The following is a 23,124-nucleotide window of genomic DNA, read 5'->3' on the forward strand; positions in this document are numbered from 1 at the left end:
TGGGCTAGTCAGTTCCCTAGTCGTGTGGGTCTTTTCTACAGCAAAAAAGGGAAATGGACACAGAAAAACGTGATTGTAATGCTACAAATTGTCAAGAGGAGTTTGGCAGATGTAGCATCTGACACTTTTAATTCACTTCTTTTTAAACTGACTAGGTTTCACGTTGATTGTCCCTTTACCACTGGTCACTGAGGGTATGTCTACACTATCCACCGGATCGGCAGGTAGTGATCGAACTATTGGGGATAGATTTATCGCGTCTAGTGTAGACGCGATAAAATCAATCCCCAATCGCTCTGCCATCGACTCTGGAACTCCACCGTGCGCGGGAGGCGGAAGCGGAAACGGAGTCGAAGGGGGAGCAGCAGTGGTCCACTCTCCGCCGTCCTCATGGCCAGATAAATTGACCTAAGATACGCCAACTTCAGCTGCGCGCTTATATTAGGTCGACTCCGACCCCAGTGTAGACCTAGGGCTTGGCTGCACTTGAAACTCCAAAGCTCTGCAGCGGGAGCGCTCCTGTGTCAGTGCTTTGAAGTGCGAGTGTGGTCGTGGCGCCAGCCCTGAGAGAGAGCTCTCCCAGCGCTGCAGGTACTCCACCTCCCCGAGAGGATTAGCTTACAGTGCTGGGAGCCGCGCTCCCAGCACTGCGGCACTGTTTACACTGGTGCTTTACAGCGCTGTAACTTGCTGCGCTCAGGGGGGTGTTTTTTCACACCCCTGAGCGAGAAAGTTGCAGCGCTGTAAAGTGCCAGTGTAGCCAAGGCCCTAGCCTGAGTGGGGTGGCTGATCTTGCAAACTGCTCCTCCTCTGAGAGTATACACCTGCACTGCAGCTGGCAGGTGTAATTCCCAGCTCAGGTAGTGCACTGAAACTGGCAGTGTGGCCACGGCAGCTCGGGCTAGCCACATACTCAGGAAGTCAAGCAGGACTGTACTAGGGCAGCTAGATTCTGCCGTGGCCATGCTGCTGTTGTGACTGCGCTAGCTCAAGCAGAGCTAGTGCATGCGTGTCTCCTCAAATTGCAGCTGCAGCATAGACGTAGCCTGATTTGTCCCAAAAGGATGGTGTCCACCTCAAAGGAGGGGGAAGGCTTGAAGCTCAGGACAGTGGAAGAATCCTTCAGGCTCCAACAGCAAACTTAGTGCTGGTGAAAAATGTGAAATTGACGGCCTCTGGAGACTGAAGTCTTACAGACACAGCGCAAGGGCAGTCTGGGAAGCAGTAGTGGCCTCTCCCCAACAAAGGAGAGAATGTTGGTGATTGGTATGAGTCCCCTTGTTCCATTTCCGAATTGTTTTCTAGGAGGTACTCTGATGCCACGATGACATTTAATAATTGGTGTGAGAACCAGGATAGTTTGTAATGCAGAGACCTGCTCCCTAAGGGCAGGACTTGGACTCATTACACATTGGTCACTAAACGAATAAGTATCAGCTGCTGACAGTGCTGATCTTGTGGCAGAATAAAATCACATAAAGAGATGCCTGAAAGAAATTGGAGCAAAGGACAGTAACTGCGGGAGTGTGCGTGATTGCTGGACCCAGACTAGTAAGGAGACTAGTCTGTGAAAGAAGCTTAGTGGAACTTCTTTGAGGGTAAGATTTACCTGCATTTAGTTTCCTATTGTATTAGGCTTAGACTTGCGTGTTTTTGTTTTATTTTGCTTGGTAATTTACTTTGTTCTGTCTGTTATTACTTGGAACCACTTAAATCCTACTTTTTATATTTAATAAAATCACTTTTTACTTATTAATTAACCCAGAGCAAAATTAGTACCTGGGGGAGCAAACTGCTGTGCATATCTCTCTATCAGTGTTATAGAGGGCGAAAAAATTATGAGTTTACCCTATATAAGCTTTATACAGAGTAAAACGGATTTATTTGGCATTTGGATCCCATTGGAAACGGGGTATCTGGGTGCTAGAGACAGGAACATTTCTTAAGCTGTTTTCAGTTAAGCCTGTAGCTTTTGGTGGATATAGTTCAGACCTGGGTCTTTGTTTGCAGCAGGCTAGCATGTCTGGCTCAACAAGAAGTCCCAAACTGCCAGGGAAAACGGGCTCAGAGGTAGTCTCAGCAGATCAGGTGGCAGTCCGAAGAGGGTCTCTGTGATCCAACTGGTCACAATAGCTACAGAGTTATCAACAGGTAGGGGGAGGGAAATTAGTTGTGTGTTGCAGGTAGTGGGAGAAATGCATCTGTTTGTTCTGAAGATGGCAATCCAGGCGCTCTGACTAATTAGAACAGTGGTTTTCAGACTGTGGTCTGCAGACTCCTGGAGGTCTGCAGACTATGTCTAAGATTTCCAAAGAGGTCTGCACCTCCATTCAAAAATGTTTAGGGGGTCTGCAAAGGAAAAAAGGTTGAAAACCACTGAATTAGAACATTAGAAATAGCGTTGATCAAAAAAAATTATCAACTTTTTTCCAGTAGAAAATTGGATCTTTGACTAAACTAATTTTTTTGTGGGAAGTGCCAGTTTCCTTCAAATCTTTGGAGTTTGTTGTCCAAAAACTAAGTTTTTAGTTTGGGGAGGAGGGCAGTGGGGGAGAAACATTTTCTGACCAGCTCCATTTAGAAATCTAGGTGGAAGGCTACCAACTAGTTCAGTTCCCTAATTATAGATATAGTCAAATTTCATAATTTAAGAGGAACAGAAATGTTGACTGGTTTTATTCAATGGAACCAGCTTTAAAAATACAACATACAGTGTTGGAAACCTGAATACAGCAGGGCTTTTTGCAAGAGCTTGAGAACCAGGTAGTGAAACTGACTAGTCTAAATTTCACTGTCCTAACTAAGAATAAAGTCCAAATGGCATAAGATAAACCTGATGTTTAAAACTTACATTTTAACAATAAAATAGATTCTGCAAATCCTTACTCATATGCTTCACTTCCAGCACACAAGTATTGTCTCATTGTTTCCTTGTTCTCTCCTGTCTATATCCATTTGTTGTCTCCTGTCTTATATTACGATTGTAGGAACCGTCTTCTTGGTCTGTCTTTGTACAGTACCTAACACAATGGGGTCCATATCCATCACTAGGACTGTAAGGTGCTCCAGTAATACAGAATAATAAATAATTAGTTCTACTCTCTCAAATCTGACAGCTTGTGTGCTTAAAGCAAACCCAGTGTATATGTCTGCAGGATTGGAGCCTGTGGCCAGGTCTACACCAGAAACTTTTGCCAGTATAGTAAAATCAATTAGAGGTGTGATTATTAGTATTGTATATACTTTTTATACTGGCAAAAGCCCTAGTGTAGATGCATTGATATTGCTGCAAGTGCTTTTGCTGGTATATGTATGCAGTGTTGTTGTAGCTATGTTGGTTCCAGGAGAGAAGGTGAGTGAGGTAATATCTTTTATGAGACCAATTTCTATTGGTGGGATAGACCAGGTTTTGAGCTCGCCCACCTTGTCTCTCTAAGGGCTTGTCTACATTACTCGCTGGATTGATGCACAGCGATCGAACCAGCGGGGGTCGATTTATCACGTCTAAATGCAATAAATCGACCCCCGAGCGCTCTCCTGTCGACTCCGGTACTCCACCAGGGCAAGAGGTGCAGGCGGAATCGACGAGAGAGTGTCAGCCATCAACTTACTACAGTGAAGATTTGCATAGCTGAAGTTGCGTAATTTAGATTGCTCCTCCCCTCTATCCACCCCAGTGTAGACCAGGCCTAAGTGTGCTGATATATCTTATTTTACCTCTGGGGACTGGTACAAGTTATACAGGCAAAAGCACTCTTTTTGCTGGTATAAACTGTCTCTACACTAGTTTGCTAGTTCAGCTATACTGGCAAAACTTTTCTTGTATGGAATACCTATATTAACATCTCAGGCCTAAGGAACTACATTGCAATCTTGACAATGCCTCTTAAAGTGAGTGAGCTTCTTACATTTTGGTGTGTCTTCTTTACAGCCCTTACTATTCTGTGGAGCATATGCTGCTTTATCATCTCTTCCCCCCAACTCCCATGGCCTGGGGAGGAAATAGGTCATGCTGGGATGTGGCAGGAGGAGGCTGGGGGACTCAGATGGAGGTCTGATGTTGTTCAGCAAGTGCTTTGTTTATGTAGCTGCCAGTTTAGTGCGAGGGGGGGTAGCTATTGGAATCAGTTCATTTTTTAAGAGATGTATTTTCATAGTTGTCATGGGAGCTCTTTTATTTAATATAGTGTAGATTTGAATGACTAAATGTATGCAGAAACTGCATTGATGTCAAATCTTCTTGAGTATGAGAAGTTTAATTATAGCTAGAGTGGATAGAATAATGGAAAATGCATTTGAATTATTATTCTGTGACTATAATTCATAATGAATTATTCACACTGATTTGTTCACCTGGCTCCTATTGTGACTGCTGTATTCCATTTGAGAGGGCGTCCCTGTTTCTCACCATCTTTTTGCTTGGTGCATACAGCATGTCAATGGGTCTATCAATTATAGATAATTATGGCCAGATTTTGTAACAGAGCTCAGTGAATTGGGCACTGAGCTCTCTTAAGGAATTAATTGTGTGTGTGAAAATGGGAGTTGCTTGCTGGCTGCTGAACTCTCTTGAAAATGCCCATAGGAGTTCTGAGCGCTCTAAGCTCATTTTTAAGTAGGTGGTAAAAGCAGTTTCTATTTATCCACGGATTTACGGCTCTCATCACTGTAACCCTTCCTATTACCCTGTGGAGGACAACATTCTGCTAGTTCCTTGCTCCAAACAGCAGGTTGAAACTTTTATTATAAGTCAACCTCTACAAAGGCTGTTCTCATGAGAAAGCCCTGGCAAAAAGTGGCCCAACGGGCCACTCATGCCACTAGCATAGCAACCCACTGACTGTGGTCCATGGTAGACTTGCTGGTGGTCCATAGCTGGTATTGGCTGTTTCTGCTTGTCTTCAATTTTTAGATCTTATTAAAAGCTGAAAATAAATCCTTTCCTAATATTACTTTCCATATAAGTTAACAGATGTAGTTGACAGATAGATTGCAGATGAGAGAGGAAGTGCCCAGGAGACGTTCTCTCTCCCTTAATATGTGGTACCCACTACAGAAAGTTTGAGATTCTTCTTCAAGCACAGTGCTGCAACATCTGGGTTGCAAATGCTGCAGGGAAATACTGATCTGTTTTAAAGTGTTAGTTTCCATTGCAACATCTTAAGAGGTTTTTTTGGTCCTGGCTTGTTAAAATGCTGTTCATGGAGAACTGAACCTGACCTGTTGGTGTCCACTTAGTTACTTCTTATTTGCCCTGTTAAAAGACTGAAGGTGACATTGTATACATACATTTCATCTTGTTTAATGCTCTGTGGGGTTTCTTGCATCTTCCCCTGAAACATCTGGTGCTGACCACTATCAAAAGACCATAATTGCCATACCAGATCAAACCCATGGTCCATCTAGTCTAGTATTCTGTCTTACACTCTAACTTTTGGAACTGACTGAATGCATCCCTGGTAAGTGGGTCTGTTGCTAATGCCACAGCATTTTAAGCAAGTAAAGGTTATTTGGTACTGTTAGGTGTACTGGTTTCCTGCAAGATATTCTAAGTGCCTCATTCTTCCCCATGTGGGAGTGTCTGCTTAGGACATAGGAAAGTCAACACACTTGTATTCATCCTAATTTCTCCATCAGAAAGTGGGGCTTGCTCCCTGTCATAAACAGATAGTTAAAGGTTAATGCCTCTTTTACCTGTAAAGGGCTAAGAACCTCAGTAAACCTGGCTGACACCTGACCAGAGGACCAATAAGGGGACAAGATACTTTCAAATCTTGGTGGAGGGAAGTCTTTGTTTGTGCTCTTTGTTTTTGGGTGTTGTTCGCTCTTGGGACTAAGAGGGACCAGAGGTCAATCCAGGCTCTCCAAATCTTTCTGAATCAATCTCTCATGTTTCAAAATTGTAAGTAATAGCCAGGCAAGGCGGATTAGTCTTATTTTTGTTTTCTCAACCTGTAAATGTCCCTTTTTTGCTGAGAGGATTTTACCTCTGCTTGCTGTAACTTTGAACCTAAGGCTAGAGGGGGTTACTCTGGGCTATATGAATCTGATTACCCTGTAAAGTATTTTCCATCCTGATTTTACAGAGATGATTTTTTTACTTTTCTTTCTTTAATTAAAAGCTTTCTTTTTAAGAACCTGATTGATTTTTCCTTGTTTTAAGATCCAAGGGGATTGGATCTGGACTCACCAGGAATTGGTGGGGGGAAAGGAAGGGGGATGGTTAATTTCTCTTTGTTTTAAGATCCAAGAGATTTGGATCTGTGTTCACCAGGGAATTGGTGAAGCCTCTCAAGGCTGCCCAGGGAGGGGAAGGTTTTGGGGGGGACAAGAAGTGCTCCAGACACTAAAATTTCTGGATGGTGGCAGAGTTACTAGATTTAAGCTAGTAATTAAACTTAGCAGTGTCCATGCAGGTCCCCACATTTGTACCCTAAAGTTCGGAGTGGGGAAGGAACCTTGACACTCCCCCTCCCCACATGGAAGTGGCAATAGCTTTGGTCCAGGAGGCTCACACATCTAAGGGGATCTGCCAGAGCTGTTTGTAGGGGAAGCCTCAGATCTCCTTCCCTCTGCCCATCTGCAAAGCTCATTCTTACGGTGCACCCCCAGGAGGGACCCACACATAGGACTAAGATGCTCTTACACCTATCACTCCCCCTCCCTTACCCCTCAACTGGGATTTACTGGTTCAGATTCCCAGCCTTAAAGCTTTCACGTTCCTCTTTAATTGGGCTCCCTCCAGCATTATTCGCTATTAACTGGCAGTGTGTTGCCACTTGTAGTTCTTTCAGGTTGCCTCTGTGCTCGACAGCAAAGCAGAAATCATTGGTGTTGACGCCTGCTTTGCAGTTGTTCCGTAGGCAGGCAGCACAGCGGGTAATCACCTGCTTCCTTTGCTAGCAGTGTAACAACGACAGAGGCAGGACGCGGGCCCAGCACACGGTGGAAATAATGGAGGGATTTGTGCCAAAGAGAAAAGGAAGATAAGATTTCAATGGGCGGAACAAACAGTGAATGAGTAGGCAGCCAGCAGGGAGTAAATGAAAGCCCTGAGCGCTGTTCCATGGCCGGTGTGAAACGAGGTGGGTGTTCTCAGCTCAGTTCTTAACTGACAGGTGCCTGCGTCACAGCGGGTCCCCTCTTTGACATTCCTGACAGAGAACACCACACTCCATGAATGGGCCGTGGAGCCTGAACTCACATCACTCCCCAAGGGGACCCCTCTGGATTAGGCTTCTGGGGATCAGTGGCTGAGTGTTGTGGAACCCTGGGGCTGGGTGTGCCCTGCTTTGCTCAAAGAGGAGGGATGGATCTGTGCTGAAGCAGGGGCCTGGGAGTCAGGGTTCTGTTCCAAACTCTGCCATAGACTTGCTGTGGGACACTGGGCGAGTCACTTCCTCTCATGGTGCCTCAGTTTCCCATCTTTTGGATGGCACTATTTCCATCCCGCACAAAGGTGAGAAGCTAAATTGATTATTTGTGAAGTGCCCAGATACTAAGGTGAGAGGGACATACAAATACTTTGACAGAGCCATGGAAAAGCTCCTAGATATGGAGTGAGTGTTGGAAATCCAGTCAGACAATCCCTGAGAACAAAGCAGAGATCACAAAATGCATTTTCAGTCCTGCTCCAAGCAAATTTTTGCACCTAGACTCCAGAGGTGAAAGCCAGGCCTCACCATTACCTACTTCCCTTTCCCTTTCTTTCTGGGCTGTCTTGTCCCCAGGGGATTCTCCATGTCCTTGCTACAGCTCTGAAGATGCTCTCAACCTCGAGATCCTCTAACAGAGTCAGGGGGTCGTTGCACAGGAGGACTCACTTATCCCCTGGCCACCTAAGGGGCAAAATCACAACACTTGCTGAAAGTTAGTATACGTGCCGAGAATCTCAGTGCTTTACGCTCCCTATTTTGCAGATGGGAAACTGAGGCAGGGTGACGGGAAGCGACTTTGCCCATGTCACACAGCAAGTCTGTGGCAGATGAAGGTCTGATTTCATTTTTTCCGAAGGCACTGAGCAACATAACTTCAGTTAAAGCCACTGAGTCTGACAGGTGCTCAGCACCGTGGTAAATCAGGCCCTACAGAGGCCTGCCTTTAAAAGCTCAGATTGTTCAGTGGCAGCTTCCGGGCGCTGAGCACTTCCAAAAATCTAGTCCGTGGCAGAGCTGGGAACTGAACCCAGGCCCAAGGCTTCCACCACATGACCAGACTTCCACAGTCCCTGCCCTAAGTAACCCTGGACTGAAATAGCAGGGAAGGATATTTCCAAGGCTAACCCCAGGTGCGGAAACTTTCCAGCTGAAGGATGCTGGTGAAGAGTGGCCCTGTTGCTGAGTAAGTGGAATGGTCCCAGTGCTGTTATCACAGCAGCTCCCCTTGCCTCACACATTAAATGGCTCTCTAGACAGCCACCACATACTTCAGCTCTCAGAATTTGTATAGCACACTATCTTCAAAGCACTCTGCAGCATTAACTGCCTCATTTACCGCCCCCGTGAGGGAAGTGAGTACCGCTGTCCCCATTTTACAGACTGGGCGGGGGGAGAGGTGGGCTGAGCTGTACGGAAGGCACATGATGTCTGTGGCAGAGCTGGGGGCCAAATCAGAAGTCCTTGGCTGTCAGTGCCGCCCTCATTTTGGCGCACCTGGCCTATGAGTAAGTTCATCGCAAGGCATTTCCTGTCAGGACTAAGGGGCAGGGGCAGGACTGGGCCTGGAGGGAATGTGATGCACAAGCTAGTACAGTCTCTCTCTTGCATTCATGAGCATGAATAATATCTTGCTGAGTCTGTGGAAGGGGAGAATATAATACGTCTTGTAGTAAAGGTCAACTCACATGGCTGCATATGAGCTTCATGTCAGTCCTTTGCTAACCATCCTTAACTCTTTCAGGGCCTTATGAACTTTGCCCACACAAGCAGAGAGTATATGGACTCTTCAGTATATACCCTGGTGTTCCACTGATGCTGACGGAGCTGAGATCAGTGCCCCAGCTCCTCCTGCATGGACGGACAGCACTTGTAAGGTTAATCTGGCAGCATTTACATGCCCAAATCATTGTAAGCAGGGAAAACATGATTATAGAGCCACATGACATTAGTACACAATGGCTCTGAAATGAGCCAGCTTGAATTAAGCCTCCTAATGGCATCACATCCAAAGTAAATAACAAAAAACCAGATCCACCGATGAGTGACAGGTCTATCAGTCAGATCCTATTAGCAGAGCAGGAAGATGGAATTGAGCAGTAATAGGAGAAGAATAGTCGTTAAATCAGTCGTATTGGCAGGGGTGCGGACAGTTTCAGAACTGAGAAGTGTGTGAGCACTGTGGGGTGTCATGTGCTGAGCATAAGGTGTGAGCTGCCTAGATTGGCCATTAAACCTGGTATTGTGTGGTGTGTATTTAATTCCAAGGAATAAATATATGGCAGGAGTGTTCTGTTTCTCTTTCTCAATACTTAATAGATACGTGCCAGTTGGTGGTGCCCTAGAATATATAACATGGTTCCTGGATTTTATAGGACCAAGAAAAAGTGTGTGCTGCAAACAGCTTTCTCTGTGCAACTCCTGACGTCAAGCTCTCAACAGCATCAGGACCTCCAAAGCACTTTGCAGATATTAGTTAATCCTCCAATACCTCTGTGAGGTTCGGAAGGAACATTGTTCCTATCTCTGATGGGGAAATTGAGGCTCAGAAGGGTTAAGTGATTTAGCCAATATCACTGAGTGGCAAAATCAGGAATAGAACAGAACTCAGGAGTCTGGTCTGACTACCTAACTGTATTTCCCTTTATCCCAGTGAGACCTGCTTGTGTGACTTGAGGGCAGAATGTGTCGGTAGCAAACTGACACACTAAGAAAATATCACAGTGAGTTTAAATATAAAGAGGAATCTGCAAAGCTTTAGGCCACATCTCAACACCAGGTTGTCACACTGGATCAGTTACAGCATGATAATTTGTGTTGGAAGAGAGGGTGGCCTAGTGCCTAATGCACAGGAATGAGAATGAACTCTGGCGTTCTAGTCTGATGCCATCTTCCTCTGTGTCTGTGAGCAAAGTACCAAAGTGCCTGACTACAAAACTGCTGAGTACAGAAAGGGCTGGAGCTGGAGAGCAGTGGGTACTGTTATCCCCATTTTATTATAATAATAGGAGATATACCAATCTCCTAGAACTGGAAGGGAACTTGAAAGGTCATTGAGTCCAGCCCCCTGCCTTCACTAGCAGGACCAATTTTTGCCCCAGATCCCTAAAGTGGCCCCCTCAAGGATTGAACTCACAACACTGTGTTTAGCAGGCTAATGTTCAAACCACTGAGCTATCCCTCCCCCTGGAATTTTACACATGGGGAAACTGAACTGGAGAGATGAAAGGCCTTACAAAAATACTAGACCGCAAAAATAGCCAGGTTGGGGTTCTTGATTATCCCTTGGTTCAGATTTGTAGTGTAGAGAAAACCTAACTGGGTTGTATAACTGGGCTAAGGCCTTGGCCATCACCAAGGCTATAGCAGGTCACAGAACATCCCTTTGATCTTGTTTGTACTACAGACTTTGACCATGTTGTGATCCTTTTCTCAAACTGGAGGGCTTTAGCATATTTGCGTATTTTCTAAATGAGGAGAAGAACCTCCTGGCATTCCCTGCCTCTCTGAGCAGTTGTGAGAACTAGGCTTTGTCTACACTGGACTTTCGTCAGTAAAACTTTTGTCATTCAGGTTTGTGAAAAAAACACTCCCCCGAAACGTTTTACGTCGAAAACTGCCGCTCATTGGGGGTGGATGTTTTTTGACGGTGAGAGAGCTCTCTCCCACCGACAAAGAGTGGCTGCACTGCCTCTTATAGTGGCACGGCTGTAGCGGTACAGATGTGTCGCTAAAAGGTGCATAGCGCAGGCATAGCCCTAGACAGTGTCTGCATAGTGCTCTGTATGCAAGTGCTAAGCATTGCTGTTCTCTGAGCAGAGCACAGAAGTCCTGTGTGTACACTGCAGGGTTTATTTCCCTAATCTCTCCCTTTTCGATAAATGGATTGCAGAGAGGAAAGTGACTAGGGCGCCTTCCTGCTTGTGCTGTTACTCTGGGAATAGCCAGTGTTGCAGTCTCTCCTGTCTGCAGGCTATAAAGATTGTTATTGCCCTCTTAAGCTTCATGAGTGTTTTGTATTTTACAGCTCTGGTTTCCCTTAATGATTATGTCCCCTGCCAAGGAACATGATGGGATACCAGTAGCTGGTGCATCTCTGCCCCTAGGGAGGAAGTTATTATGAACCTGCTAGCTCAGTGACATGTGGCTGGGAAGAGCATAAGGCTACAATAACTAAAAAACTAAACCACAGCAAACAAGCGTTGGACATCACAACCTCAGTGTAAATGACTTGAAACGTTCCCCATACTGGTCATCAGCTGATGTTTGATGAGACCCTTCTGTACCTATCTTGTGGCCATTGCTGTTACCATGTGTGAGGTCAGTTCCTAAATTTTTCTCCTTTTGCACCGGGTAGGTGGTTTAAAAATATTTTTGGAAGCCTTCCTTTAGCAAAAGGAACCTTGCTTAAAAAACTGACAGTATCTGTAGAAAGAGGTGGGATTTTAACAAACTTATCAGTAGTCATCTTAAAATCCCATGATGTCCTTTAGGCATACATGGACCTGGGTGAAGTACCAAAAGCTATGCCTGCATCTTGCAGACCTCCCAGGACTTCCCAAAGCAACAATTGATTCTGGGTGCCTTAGCTCTTGTATCCCAGATCTGACTCCTGACAGAGGCCTGAATTTCAGAGCGTGGGTGCTCACACTGGCTGGAAGTTAGGTTCTTTTGGCATCAGGATGGGAGCAAAAATTATATTTTGGAAAAAATCAGCCCTAGTGCACAGTAAAATTTGCACTCAGGTATGGTGCAGTGAAATAAAATGAGTTCCAAACTGTTCTGAAGCAGCCTGTGCAGTTTACCATCCCAGGTACAGTAGAACTCCTATTTTATGATGCATTTTTGATCGACGAATTCATAAAACTGAACATCGGAAAATTACAGTGAGTCTGGGGCATAAGTTGCAGTTTGGTGCCCTGCATCGAGGTCTTGTTCTTGACACTACTGCAAAGATATTTCCAAGGCAATGAAGGCATCAAAATGTGAAGGGGTGACATTGACATCACTTTTGTCATGGGATTATTTTATTTTATTTTTGTCTGGAAAAATGATCCACGTAGTTGGTTGGTTGTATGGTTGGTGTTCATAAAATTGAGGTTCTACTCTATGGTAAAGCTGTTAGTGAAAAACTGTGTATGAGTGCCCTCTACTGGCTAGAATCAGGCAATGTTATCTGTGCCATATTAACTCTACTTTAACTCAAGTGCCAAGGGCCGTGGACCAGAGTTCTAACCCCACTGTTGCCACGATGTTCCCAGTTGCCAGTGCACAGCATAGTGACAACCTGGAGTGGGTAGGTGGCCATGGCTTTGTCACAATCTACAATCATGTTTCTTTGTGGCCAGGATTTGGTTAGAGCTGAGGGTGAAAGATGAATCCAGGATTGGTAAACTGAAGTTCCTTTCTTCCTTTTGCTCTCGCTTGCAGTGTGTTACTTACTGAAGAACAATATCAGCCCGGACCTGTGCAATGAAGATGGACTCACTGCACTGCATCAGGTGAGGCCTTGAGCTACCCTCACCATCTAGGCTGCTTGTTAATGTGTTCATCTTCCATGGTGCTGGAGCACTAGTGTGTCTGTGCAGGGCCATCTGTGAGTGCACCTTAGGCCCAGATACAAAAAGCAGCACCTGTGCAGCTCCCCATGAGGCTAGGCTGTCAGCTCTTAAAGGCAAGCTGACTCGACTCTCCCAGAAGGCTGAGCTACTCACTGCTTTTGAAATGGGTTTGATTCAATCAGGGCACTAGCTGTTTAGGTAAATTGCTGCAGCCTTCTTGTGTGGAGACTCATACATTGATTTAAGGCACAGTGACATTCCTCAGATGTATCCAGCATTGTGAGTCACCTTGTCCTTGTTTATACCTGCCTGGGTCAGCTCCCTGACAACCTTGGCCCCAAGCAGCACAAATACTCCCCTCTCAGCCCACATGGGCTCTGCTGTCCCTCTGCAGGTAAGCAGCAGATGCCCTGTGAGCATCCCCTGACACTTATCGGACAATCACAGAATTACCAGGCCCGCTGTCCCTAAAAGGAACATTACAGCTTACGAGTTCCCTTTAGATCACAGCTCCAATTAACACGCAGCACTTTTTTATAGAGAAAACAATAAAAGTTTATTTAACAAAGAGTAAAGATTTGTGCAGTAGCAAACAGAAATATTGGGAACGCAGGGCTACACAGAAACACAGAGTTACATATAAAACAAAATCATAACATACATTCTAGAGTCTGAAGTCAACTAACAAGGTGCCCTCTTGTCTAATAAGGTACCGCATACCCCAAAGTCCTTCTCACCGTGTTTTTCAACCGGATGGCTGTGACCCTTTTTTCATGAGACCAAACCCACCACCAGCTTTGCCTTCCACAGTGAAGGATAACTGGGAGTTCATCTCTGCCCCAGATATACTTCCAGAAGTTCCTTGTCTTTAATCTTAAACATGCTGCTTTTGTTTTTTCCTGCAATCCCCACAACCTATTGATTAGCATTCTGCTCAGGCTGTCAATGGATATTTATTGTGAACCAGACAATATTCAGTTTGCACATGACCTGTCACAGGGAGAAGCGTCTCTTCCCCCCCAGCCTGACAGAGGTATGTGGATCACCTTTTTGTTACTGCGTAGCTCTCAAACCTAGGGAACACAGTTTTTAGTGTACATACGTAAACTCCCATGTTTTCTATACTTACAGCTCACAATGATTGTACTGACCAGCTAACACAGGCTTTCATTAGAGACCCTTACACGACAGTCTTGGGCAAACCAGTATATAGACCCTGGTCCCAGGGTTTCCCAACAGCCTTTATGTACCCCTGTGCCCTCTGCCAGCTGGCACAACGAAGTCCCTGGGTCTCCAGCACTTAGAGTAATTTTCCAAGCATCCACACAGGGGATTACACTGAACTAAACTGCAATTTGTTAAATCAAACTGATTTTAATTCCCTCCCCAGCTAAAAAGTCCTGGTCTCTAGCACAGAAACACAAGAAGAATCTAACTGCTCCTGGGCTCACAGGAGTTGCAATGACTAGAAGTGCCAGCAGGCAGCCTCCTGCTCGCTGCTGAGAGGGGTGGCAGTAAACAGCAGTAGTGCAGTTGAGCTCAGCATTTCCCAGCCCATGTTGTAAATGCTCTCATTGACTCTATGGCTGGAACGGGGGTTTGTCTACAAATGACTTTCTCTCTTCGGTGCTGGAGGGACGTTTGCTTTAAAAAAAGCTACTTCTCCACAGAGTCATTGTTCTTCAGACAAAGGGGAGCATTTTCTGCTTGTGACACTGGAAGTGTCGTGACTTTCACTGCCAGCAAGTGAAGTCATGCCACGAAAACCCCACCAAGCCCACGAAAGATCAGGCATTGTTAGAGCACAGTTTGGGGTTAAGGCAAGAACCATGGCATTACTGGCATTGATTGAATCCCAGATGAAATATTGCACCGCGTGTAGTTACTGTGCCGTGAGCAATAGTTTCTTACAGAGGATCCGGCTTGTGGTATTGTGATCACTTACAAGCTCTAAGTAAAAATTATCCCCTCTGTTTCTGTCCCTCACCAGTGCTGCATAGACAACTTCGAAGAGATAGTCAAGCTTCTCCTCAACCATGGGGCTAATGTCAATGCAAAGGACAATGAGCTATGGACTCCACTGCATGCAGCAGCTACCTGTGGTCACATCAACCTGGTGAAGATTCTAATTCAGCAGTAGGTAGCCCCTGCTTCCTTTTTGTGTATATCTCGGTGGGCCTGAATCCACCAGGTGCTGATTGCTTCCTCTGAGCTACTGAGTGCTCACAACTTCTACTGCTGTTGGTAGGAATTGAGAACACTTGGTACCTCGTAGGATCAGGCCGATGGTGCTTGTTAGCCAGGTTAAGGCTGCACGTTGCTGATTCGTTATTAGGAAATGATGCCTGGGTTAGAAGAGCAGAGAGAGCCTAACTAAGGAGAAAATAGTAAAACAGAGGATGACCTGGATCAGTTTGCTTTGAAGGGGGCAGGTGCTTATTTGCCCAAAGCCTCTGGATTTGGATTTCAATCTGTCACATATGGCTTGTTGTCTGCTGGCTGGATGTATGTAGTTCACCTTTCCTCTATGCTTCTAGGCTTCTGCTCACAGTAGGTGGGCCAGGAGCAAAGGTGCAGTAAGCGGAATAGCCAGAAAAAACAAATGGCAAAGGGTGAAACTCATCTCTGTGCATAGTGTCCCCACAGTGCTGTACGCACCATGCCAGTCCTTCAGCCAAGGCTAGAAACACTGACACAGAAAGTACAAGGTGTTCATGTAGCACAAATGCTACAGAGAGCCAACCTGAACCACACAAGGCCTCCCACTCACCCCTGCCTAGAGCAGTCAGGCGAAGGCGCTAATGTTTAAGCCCCTTGTGCTCTCTGCACTCGAGTGAGCAGGAGGCCCAGTGTTAGTGCATAACATAGTACAGCTTAGGGCTATCACACTAAATTGTACTTACCTAAAGGGAGGCTGACAAGGAGGTCTCAGTAACCATACAGTTGTGTCCCCAGGTGCTGTCTGTAGCATGAAAACCTTGCACTTTCTGTACTGAAAACTGTCTCTTGCCATGGCTGGAGGTTGAACAGGCTGAGAAGAAGCCCTGTATGCTAACGTGCTGCCCTTCACAAGCAGTGTCTGTCTCACCTTTCTGTACACTCTAGACCAGGGGTTCTCAACCTTTTTCTCTCTAAGGCCCCATTCAACATGCTATAAAAACTCCAGGGCCCAGCGGGGGGCCCTTAGGGCAGGGGCCTTGGTCATAGGCATAGTTTAACTTCTATTTTGGGGAGGCCAGAGGCCAGTGGGGCTCGAGCCAGCTCCACAAGGCGGGGTTCGGGGGGAGCACCACTTTCACCCCCTGACTCACCTCAGCAGGCCACCCAGACTGTCTGGGTTGGGTGGGGAGGCGGGGCACAACCAAAATTGTAACTCAGAGATGAGGGGCTTAGCTCAAAAAGTTTGAAAACAGCTCAGGGTGCAGGGAGGGGGTAGCTGAGGGTGCAGGAATGGGGGTAGCTAGGGGCTGTGTGTGGGCAGGGGGTAGCTTGATGCAGGGAGGGGGTAGCTGGGGTTATGTGCACACAGAGGGTAGCTGTGGGTGCAGGGGCTGTGTGCAAGGAGGGGGTAGCTGAGGGTGCAGGGAGGGGGTAGCTGAGGCTGTGTGCACACAGCGTGGCTGTGGGTGCAGGGAGGGGGGTAGCTAGGGGCTGTGTGTGAGCAGGGAGGATAGCTCAGGGTGCAAGAGGGAGTAGCTGAGGATGCAAGGAGAAGTGTACCTAGGGGCTCTCTGCAGGCGGGGGCAGTGGGAGCTCAGCCTGCAGGGAGGGTGTAGCTTCAGGGTGTAGGTAGAGGGGTATTAGGGACTGTGTGCTGGGAGGACTCCCCTGTCTGCCAGCCAAGGAGCCATGTCTCCCCACTCAGGCAGTTCTTACTGGCTGCCTCTTCGCTGCTGGTGAGCAAAGAGGGCAGGAAGCTGAGGAGCAGCTTCAGCCTGGGGCACCAGCAGGAGACGAGGGAACGCTGCTGCTGCCTGATCCATGACACCAGCCAGAACAGCAGCTTCTGGCTTCCTGCCTCAGATCTGGCCAGCGAGCAGGGAGAGGAGATGGTGGGGGAGATGTGGAGCTGCCCCTGGGACTGCCCTGCTCTTGTGCTGCAGTTGGAGTGGGTGGGGGATGCCCTCCATGTTCCCAACTCTGCCCATAGGCTCCTGGCTTCTGCCCCACAGGGAGCACCAGGGCTTGATGCTCTGGGATTCAGCCCTGCGCCTCCCAGCTTCAGCCCCGCAGGGGCGGCTGGGGATCGGGGCCTCAGTCCCTCCTGGCTTCAATCCCTCAGGGGACACTGGAGATTGGGCTCTGGGTTTTAGTCATGGGGCCCTGTGGACCCCTGGCTGAGAATTTCTGTCCTAGACTACTGCACTGCCAGATGGGAGACTTGGGTTCAGATTTTGGCACCTGTTTCTTGGCCAGCGGACTCTGTCTATAAGGAAGATAATGCAGCAATGCTTCGTGACCGTGAACAAACCCATCCATTGCTGGGAGCTTCCTGCAGTTTCCTTAGCCTATAATTAGGCTTGGAAAGATTAGATGTTTATTGGTAAACGTGAATTTCACCATACACACACATTGACTAAAAGATATTTCCATCAGTAATAACTGAAATTTATAGATAGGCAAAGTGAAAAAAATGCTGCTTGAGAAGTTATTGAAGTTTGATTTAAGGATATTTACTCGGTATATTTTGACATGTGATGTTGACAATATGTGTTTCAGTGGTTATAAAGCTGTCACTTGATGAATCTTAGCATCTGCTTCATTAAATAATTATTGTCTGACCCCCATAATTTTCCATAACTGTGAAAATGTAAATCGATAAAAATAGAAAATAAAATCTTAAAAATAAACATTGTCTGTTGAAATAATAAAAAAAATGAAAATGGAATTCGGCCAGGCATAGCTCTAATGTTTGGGGCAGCTATATATGTAGCCTCAAGGTTTGGGCAAGCCCAGGAATAAAACTGGAGGGAACCTGAAAGTTTTCGGGAGGGAGGATAAAAATGGAGTGCAGAAATAAATGAAAGGTGGAAATGTGTATTGCATCCTGGATGAGACCTGGAACATCCTTTCTTGTGATTATAGGAAAGAATGTAGCATGAGCGATAACAAGCAAGCAGGGTCAGACTGGGGAGCTGGGAGCATCCGTTCTGGTCCATCCCATTCGGGTGGGTGTAGGGTGCCCTCTGTTAAGTCAGACACTGGCAAGCCAATACTGTAGTAGCATTGCACCATGGTCCCTGTTCAGAAGATGAGTTGTCAGTTGTCTCTTTCTAAGGGTGAGGGATAACAGGTTTTCTGCAGTACATGGCATAGTGTGGGGTTATTATGATCAAAAAAGTCTTCTGCAACAGGTCTCACAGATCACAGGGTTTGCTTAGACACTGCATCACAAGGCTTTGGTGCCTGAACAGAGAACCCAGAGACCACCAGAGTTAGCAGATCTCAAAGGATGTCAGGTCCCATGCTTTGTTAGCTGCTTAAATTGACTCTAATACATTGCAAGCATAAGTTATATTGTAATTTGCTGTGCTGATGAGAGAGAAAAATGAACAAGAATATAAATGCTGGTGGATGCTGTCTGCCTTCTTTCAAAGGCTGTAACCATCTCAGATCAAGCCTTAGCTATGTTATAATATAAAATACACAACCAGACTGCCTAGAGTTTGAACACCAGCAGTGATTACCCTATTGAATCAGAATAGCAGTTAATTTCCTTGGGTAGTCAGCCTCGAACAGCAGCCACTATAAGATTCAGTGGAAGAAGCAAGAAACCCTGTAATGGACAATAGACAAAAATCTGCCCAGAGAGGAATTTACTAGTTTAGTCCCCACCTACATTCCCAATAACCCTCTTGGCACTCAGAACTTTTCAGTGAGGACCAGCCAGCCAAGTGTCCACTGACTAAAGATTTGTTAATGGCTTGGCGCTGTGTTCCAGAATGATGTTACAGTGGCTCATTGTGAGATGTAGCTTCTCGCACCAATGGGTCATTGGCCTGTTCCTTCCTTCCTAAAAGCGCAGGAGAGAGGAGTGTGAGCGTAGCAGGCAAGGCTCCTGGGGCCATGCACAGCCCAGCTCCACTAGCCCCAAATCCAGTGGAGGAGGCTCAGTGTGCTATGAATACGTCTCCTTCAAGACATGTACCTCCCCATGTCAATCCTTCACAGGTCCCATGGACACCGCCTTCTATATCTTTGTCTGTCCAATCCTGGAGGTATTTGGGCACCAAATATGAGACATTACTATTAAAACCCCAGCTTGGTCTTCAGAGGACTCATCCCAGCTGCCAGGACCTGTTGGATATTGTCTGTTATAGGGCAGCATCTGAGGTTCCCTTGCCTTCTATGTGTATTGGTGCCACTTCCTCATGATGGACTTTCTCTTTGCAGTGGGGCAGACTTGCTGGCAGTAAATGCAGATGGAAACATGCCATATGATCTCTGTGAAGATGAGCAGACCCTTGATGTCATTGAGACCTGCATGGCATACCAGGGTAAGGAAGGATGGAAATACTCAAAATACATTGGAAGTGGGTTAATAAAATCATGCTTTTGTGTTTCTCAGTGCTTGGTACTCCTATTGAGGAAAGTAGAAGTCACTGCACTGCATTTCTTCTTGGCAGCTGTTGGAAGCCAGACTTTCATGAGCCTAATCCATAAAGTCCTGAATAGTAACTCATGATAAAGGACTCTATCCAGCTACCAATCCTTTGAGCCATACAGCCTCCCTTAATGGAAATCATTATAGTAGAGCCCATGCTCTGAAGGGACTAATATGAAAAGACAACCTTAGATTTTAAGAGAGAAAGAGAGAGAGAGATGGGTGGTGGAATTTGAAATCTGAACCTGGATCTGAGTTTAGCTCTTCGTTCTGGACAGATTAGCTAGTTTACCTTTCCCAGGCCAGACCTTAGGATCAGAGAGGCACTGAATCATTAAAGACCTCAGCCTAGAGAAGAAGGAAGATGAACAGGCAGCAGTGGCTAGAGGGCTCTCTGACAGAGAGACTGAGAAGACTACAGGGACTGACTGTCTCTCCCAGGCCCGGATCAGGGGTATCTGGATTGAGTGGAAGTTACTCACACCTTGCAAGGAGAGAGCAGTGTTTAGGCAAGACCCAGGTGCACAGGCCTTTTGTTTTGTTTTATCCCTTTGCTCTGTGTGTTGTGTACCTTTAGGTGAATAAATAATGCTTTCTTTTGAAGAAGCTGTTTGTGGGTCACTTTAATCAGCTGCTCATCACAGACTCCTGGAGGAAAAGGACTTATAGGTGCCAAGTATAGCTGGGCCTGACTGGTTATCATAGTTGCGGGGAATGGAAGCTGCAGCCCGGTGACGCAGTCTAAGAATATTGAGCTGCATGATTCTCTCCCAAGAGGCGCTCCGTCACCAGAGGTGCACCATCACTGGAGGTGCACCTAAGTGTCTTAAGCATAGCTTACCATGTAATAGTGATTGGCCTCATCCTAGTTGCTAAAGCTGTGGGTGTGGAAAGCTTGCTTGGCATCTGCCCTATCTATTAAGGTCTGTTTTGGTGCCCATCACTATAGAATCTCTCAGTACTTGCATTCTGTCCTTACTATGCCTGGCTCTAGCCAGTGCTATTACCCCCTCAGTTTTCATAAGCTGATTCTCAGTTGGTAGCATCATCTGTTCATGATTCCCTACTCATTTAAACACAGAGCCCTCTGCCGCTACCATTGAAGTCAGTGAGAGTCTGGTTGCTGAGTTCGATGGGAGCAGAATTGGGCTGAGGTTCTCGTCTTTCTGTCAGAAGGGCATATGCTGTACAGATTATGTAATTCCCCATTTTCCTATCTATAAAAGGGGGAATAAGGACAGCCCAAGGAATTATAGACTAGCTAGCTTAATTTTAGAACCTAGAAAGATAATGGAACAAATAATCAAACAGTCAATTTGTAAGTACCTTGAAGATAATAAGGTAATAAGTAACAGTCAACACGGATTTGTCAAGAACAAAGCATGTCAAACCAACCTAATATCCTTCTTTGACAGGGTAACAAGCCTTGTGGATGGAGGGGAGCAGCAGGTGTGGTATAGCTCGACTTTAGTGAGGTTTTTGTTTCTATCACACGTGACCTTCTCATTAACAAATTAGGGATATATAACCTAGCCAAACTTGCTACTGAGTGGGTGCACAACTGGTTGGAAAACCGTACTCAGAGAGTAGTTGGCAATGGTTCACAGTCCTGCTGGAAGGATATATTGAGTGGGGTCCCTCAGGGATCTGTCCTGGGTCTGGCATTGAGAGAACAATTATAAAGCTTGCACATGATACTAAGTTGGCCACGATTGCAAGCTTTGGAGAACAGGATGAGAATTCAAAATGATCTTGACAAATTGGAGAAATGGTCTGAAATAATGAGGATGAAATTCATTAAGGACAAATGCAAAGTACTACTCTTAGGAAGGAATAATCACTTGCACAAATACAAAATGGAACATGACTGCCTAGGAAGGAGTACTAAAGAAGAGAATCTGAGGGGATTATAAATGGATCACAAACTAAATATCAGTCAACAATGTAATACTGTTGCAAAAAAAGCAAACATCATTCTAGGATGTATTAGCAGGAGAGTTGTAAGCAGCACATGAAAATTAATTCTTCCATTCTACTTGGCACTGATAAGGCCTGAACTGAAGTACTGTGTCCTGTTCTGGGCACCACACTTCAGGAAAGATGTGGAGAAACTGGAGAAAGTCCAGGGGAGAGCAAGAAAAATGATTAAAGGTCTAGAAAATGTGACCTACGAGGGAAGATTGAAAAAATTAGATTTGTTTAGTCTGGAGAAAAGACTGAGGGGAAACATTATAACAGTCATCAGGTGTATAAAAGGTTATTATAAAGAGGAGAGTGATAAATTGTTCTCCTTAACCTCTGAGGACAGGACGAGAAGTAATGGGCTTAAATTGCCGCAAGAGAGATTTAGGTTAGACATTAGGAAAAACTTCCTAAGTGTAAGGGTAATTAAGCACTGGAACAAATTACCTAGGGAGGCTGTGGAATTTCCATCATTGGAGGTTTTCAAGAACAGGTTAGACATACACCTGTCAGGAACGGTCTAGATAATACTTAGTCCTGCCTCAGTGCAGGGGACTGAACTAGATGACCTATCAAGACCCCTTCCAGTCCTATATTTCTATGATTTCTCACCCTTCAGGAGCTGCAATTTTTCTCCCTTGCCAAATTTCTTCCCTGTGTAACATACACATAAGCAGTGCCTATCCTATGGCAAGTAGCAGGGTGGATGAAATAGCCCATAAGTTCCCTCTGAGAATGGGGGTCTGCTTCCTGAGCACAGAGAGGGGAGTCTCCCTGTCCGCCATACAGCACATAATTGCCTCCTGCATAAATGGCCAAGATGGTCCATTCCATTAGGCCTGCTGGAAATGCGGGTCAGGAACGAGGCTGCCTCTGAATGGGTTAGTGTCTCAGCTCAAAATTGCTTCTAGCATGCAAAAGGTTAAAGAAACTGTGGTTACACAATCAGTTCTCAACTTGTGCAGCTAGCTGCCTCTGAGCCACTAGGGTTTGATAGCCTTCCATCTTTCTGAAGCAGAGAAGTTGAGTTGGGGCGGGGCAGGGAGGGCTTAAACTTGAGCTCCTGTTTGCTCTGCATAGGCATGTTCACTCTGGCTCTTGGCCCCAGGGTAGGATTTTGGTGGAATATCATTCTCACACCATTAGGAGCACTGTTAACCTGGCTGTGCTTTGGGGGTACTGTACGGATAGAGTGTGCCAAGTGTTCTACTGATGTTCAGCATGCAGATATGGTCAGACAAGGAATTTGAACCCAATTATTGCTGTTATTTATTGGGTCAGGAGAGGAAAAGAACATTTCCATTTCCCTTTCTCCCTGTTAACTACAGGCATCACACAGGAAAAAATCAATGAGATGCGGGCTGCTCCAGAGCAGGCCATGATCACTGACATTCGAGGTCTAATTGCAGCAGGACAAGACCTGAACAGGACAGATATTCAAGGTGCTACATTGGTGAGCAGAATTGTTACAGTATCCACCCTCATCTGTCCCTACAACCTATGTGAATTCTAGGAGGCTGTCAGTGGTGTGTGTCCTTTGTTAATATCCAAGGGCAAGTACAATGTGAGGAGGTAAAAGGCTAGTGATTTCTATTTTAGGTCATCTCCTTTGAGCAACAATGGTGTCCATGAGTAAAGACTTCACAATTCAGTGCCTGATCTTGCTCTCACTGGAGTTAATGGCCAACTTCACAAGAATGTAGTAACAGATTAGATCACTGGCCTATCTAGCCCAGTATTCTGTCTCTGATAGCGGTCCAGTACCAACTTCTTCAAAAGAAATCCCATAATGGAAGTCCTGTACACTGCAACGGGAGCATGAATTTTGAAAAAGTCTTTGGGC

At 45.9% G+C, this 23,124-nt stretch overlaps 1 protein-coding gene across 2 annotated transcripts in view; it reads left to right on the plus strand.

Moving 5' to 3' along the window:
- Window positions 1-23,124, plus strand: part of PPP1R16B (protein phosphatase 1 regulatory subunit 16B) — a 102,236-nt gene that overhangs the window by 64,671 nt on the left and 14,441 nt on the right. For both annotated transcript variants that reach the window (XR_007768456.1, XM_050917360.1), the window contains exons 3-6: window positions 12,585-12,655; window positions 14,706-14,851; window positions 19,109-19,212; window positions 22,610-22,734. Coding sequence is in view for 1 of the 2 variants with exons in the window: in XM_050917360.1 (XP_050773317.1) it covers window positions 12,585-12,655; window positions 14,706-14,851; window positions 19,109-19,212; window positions 22,610-22,734 (446 nt within the window). In the remaining variant the exon portion in view is untranslated. The remainder of the gene's footprint in view (window positions 1-12,584; window positions 12,656-14,705; window positions 14,852-19,108; window positions 19,213-22,609; window positions 22,735-23,124) is intronic.

Source organism: Gopherus flavomarginatus, chromosome 11 (assembly GCF_025201925.1).
Source record: "Gopherus flavomarginatus isolate rGopFla2 chromosome 11, rGopFla2.mat.asm, whole genome shotgun sequence".
NCBI lineage: Eukaryota > Metazoa > Chordata > Testudines > Testudinidae > Gopherus > Gopherus flavomarginatus.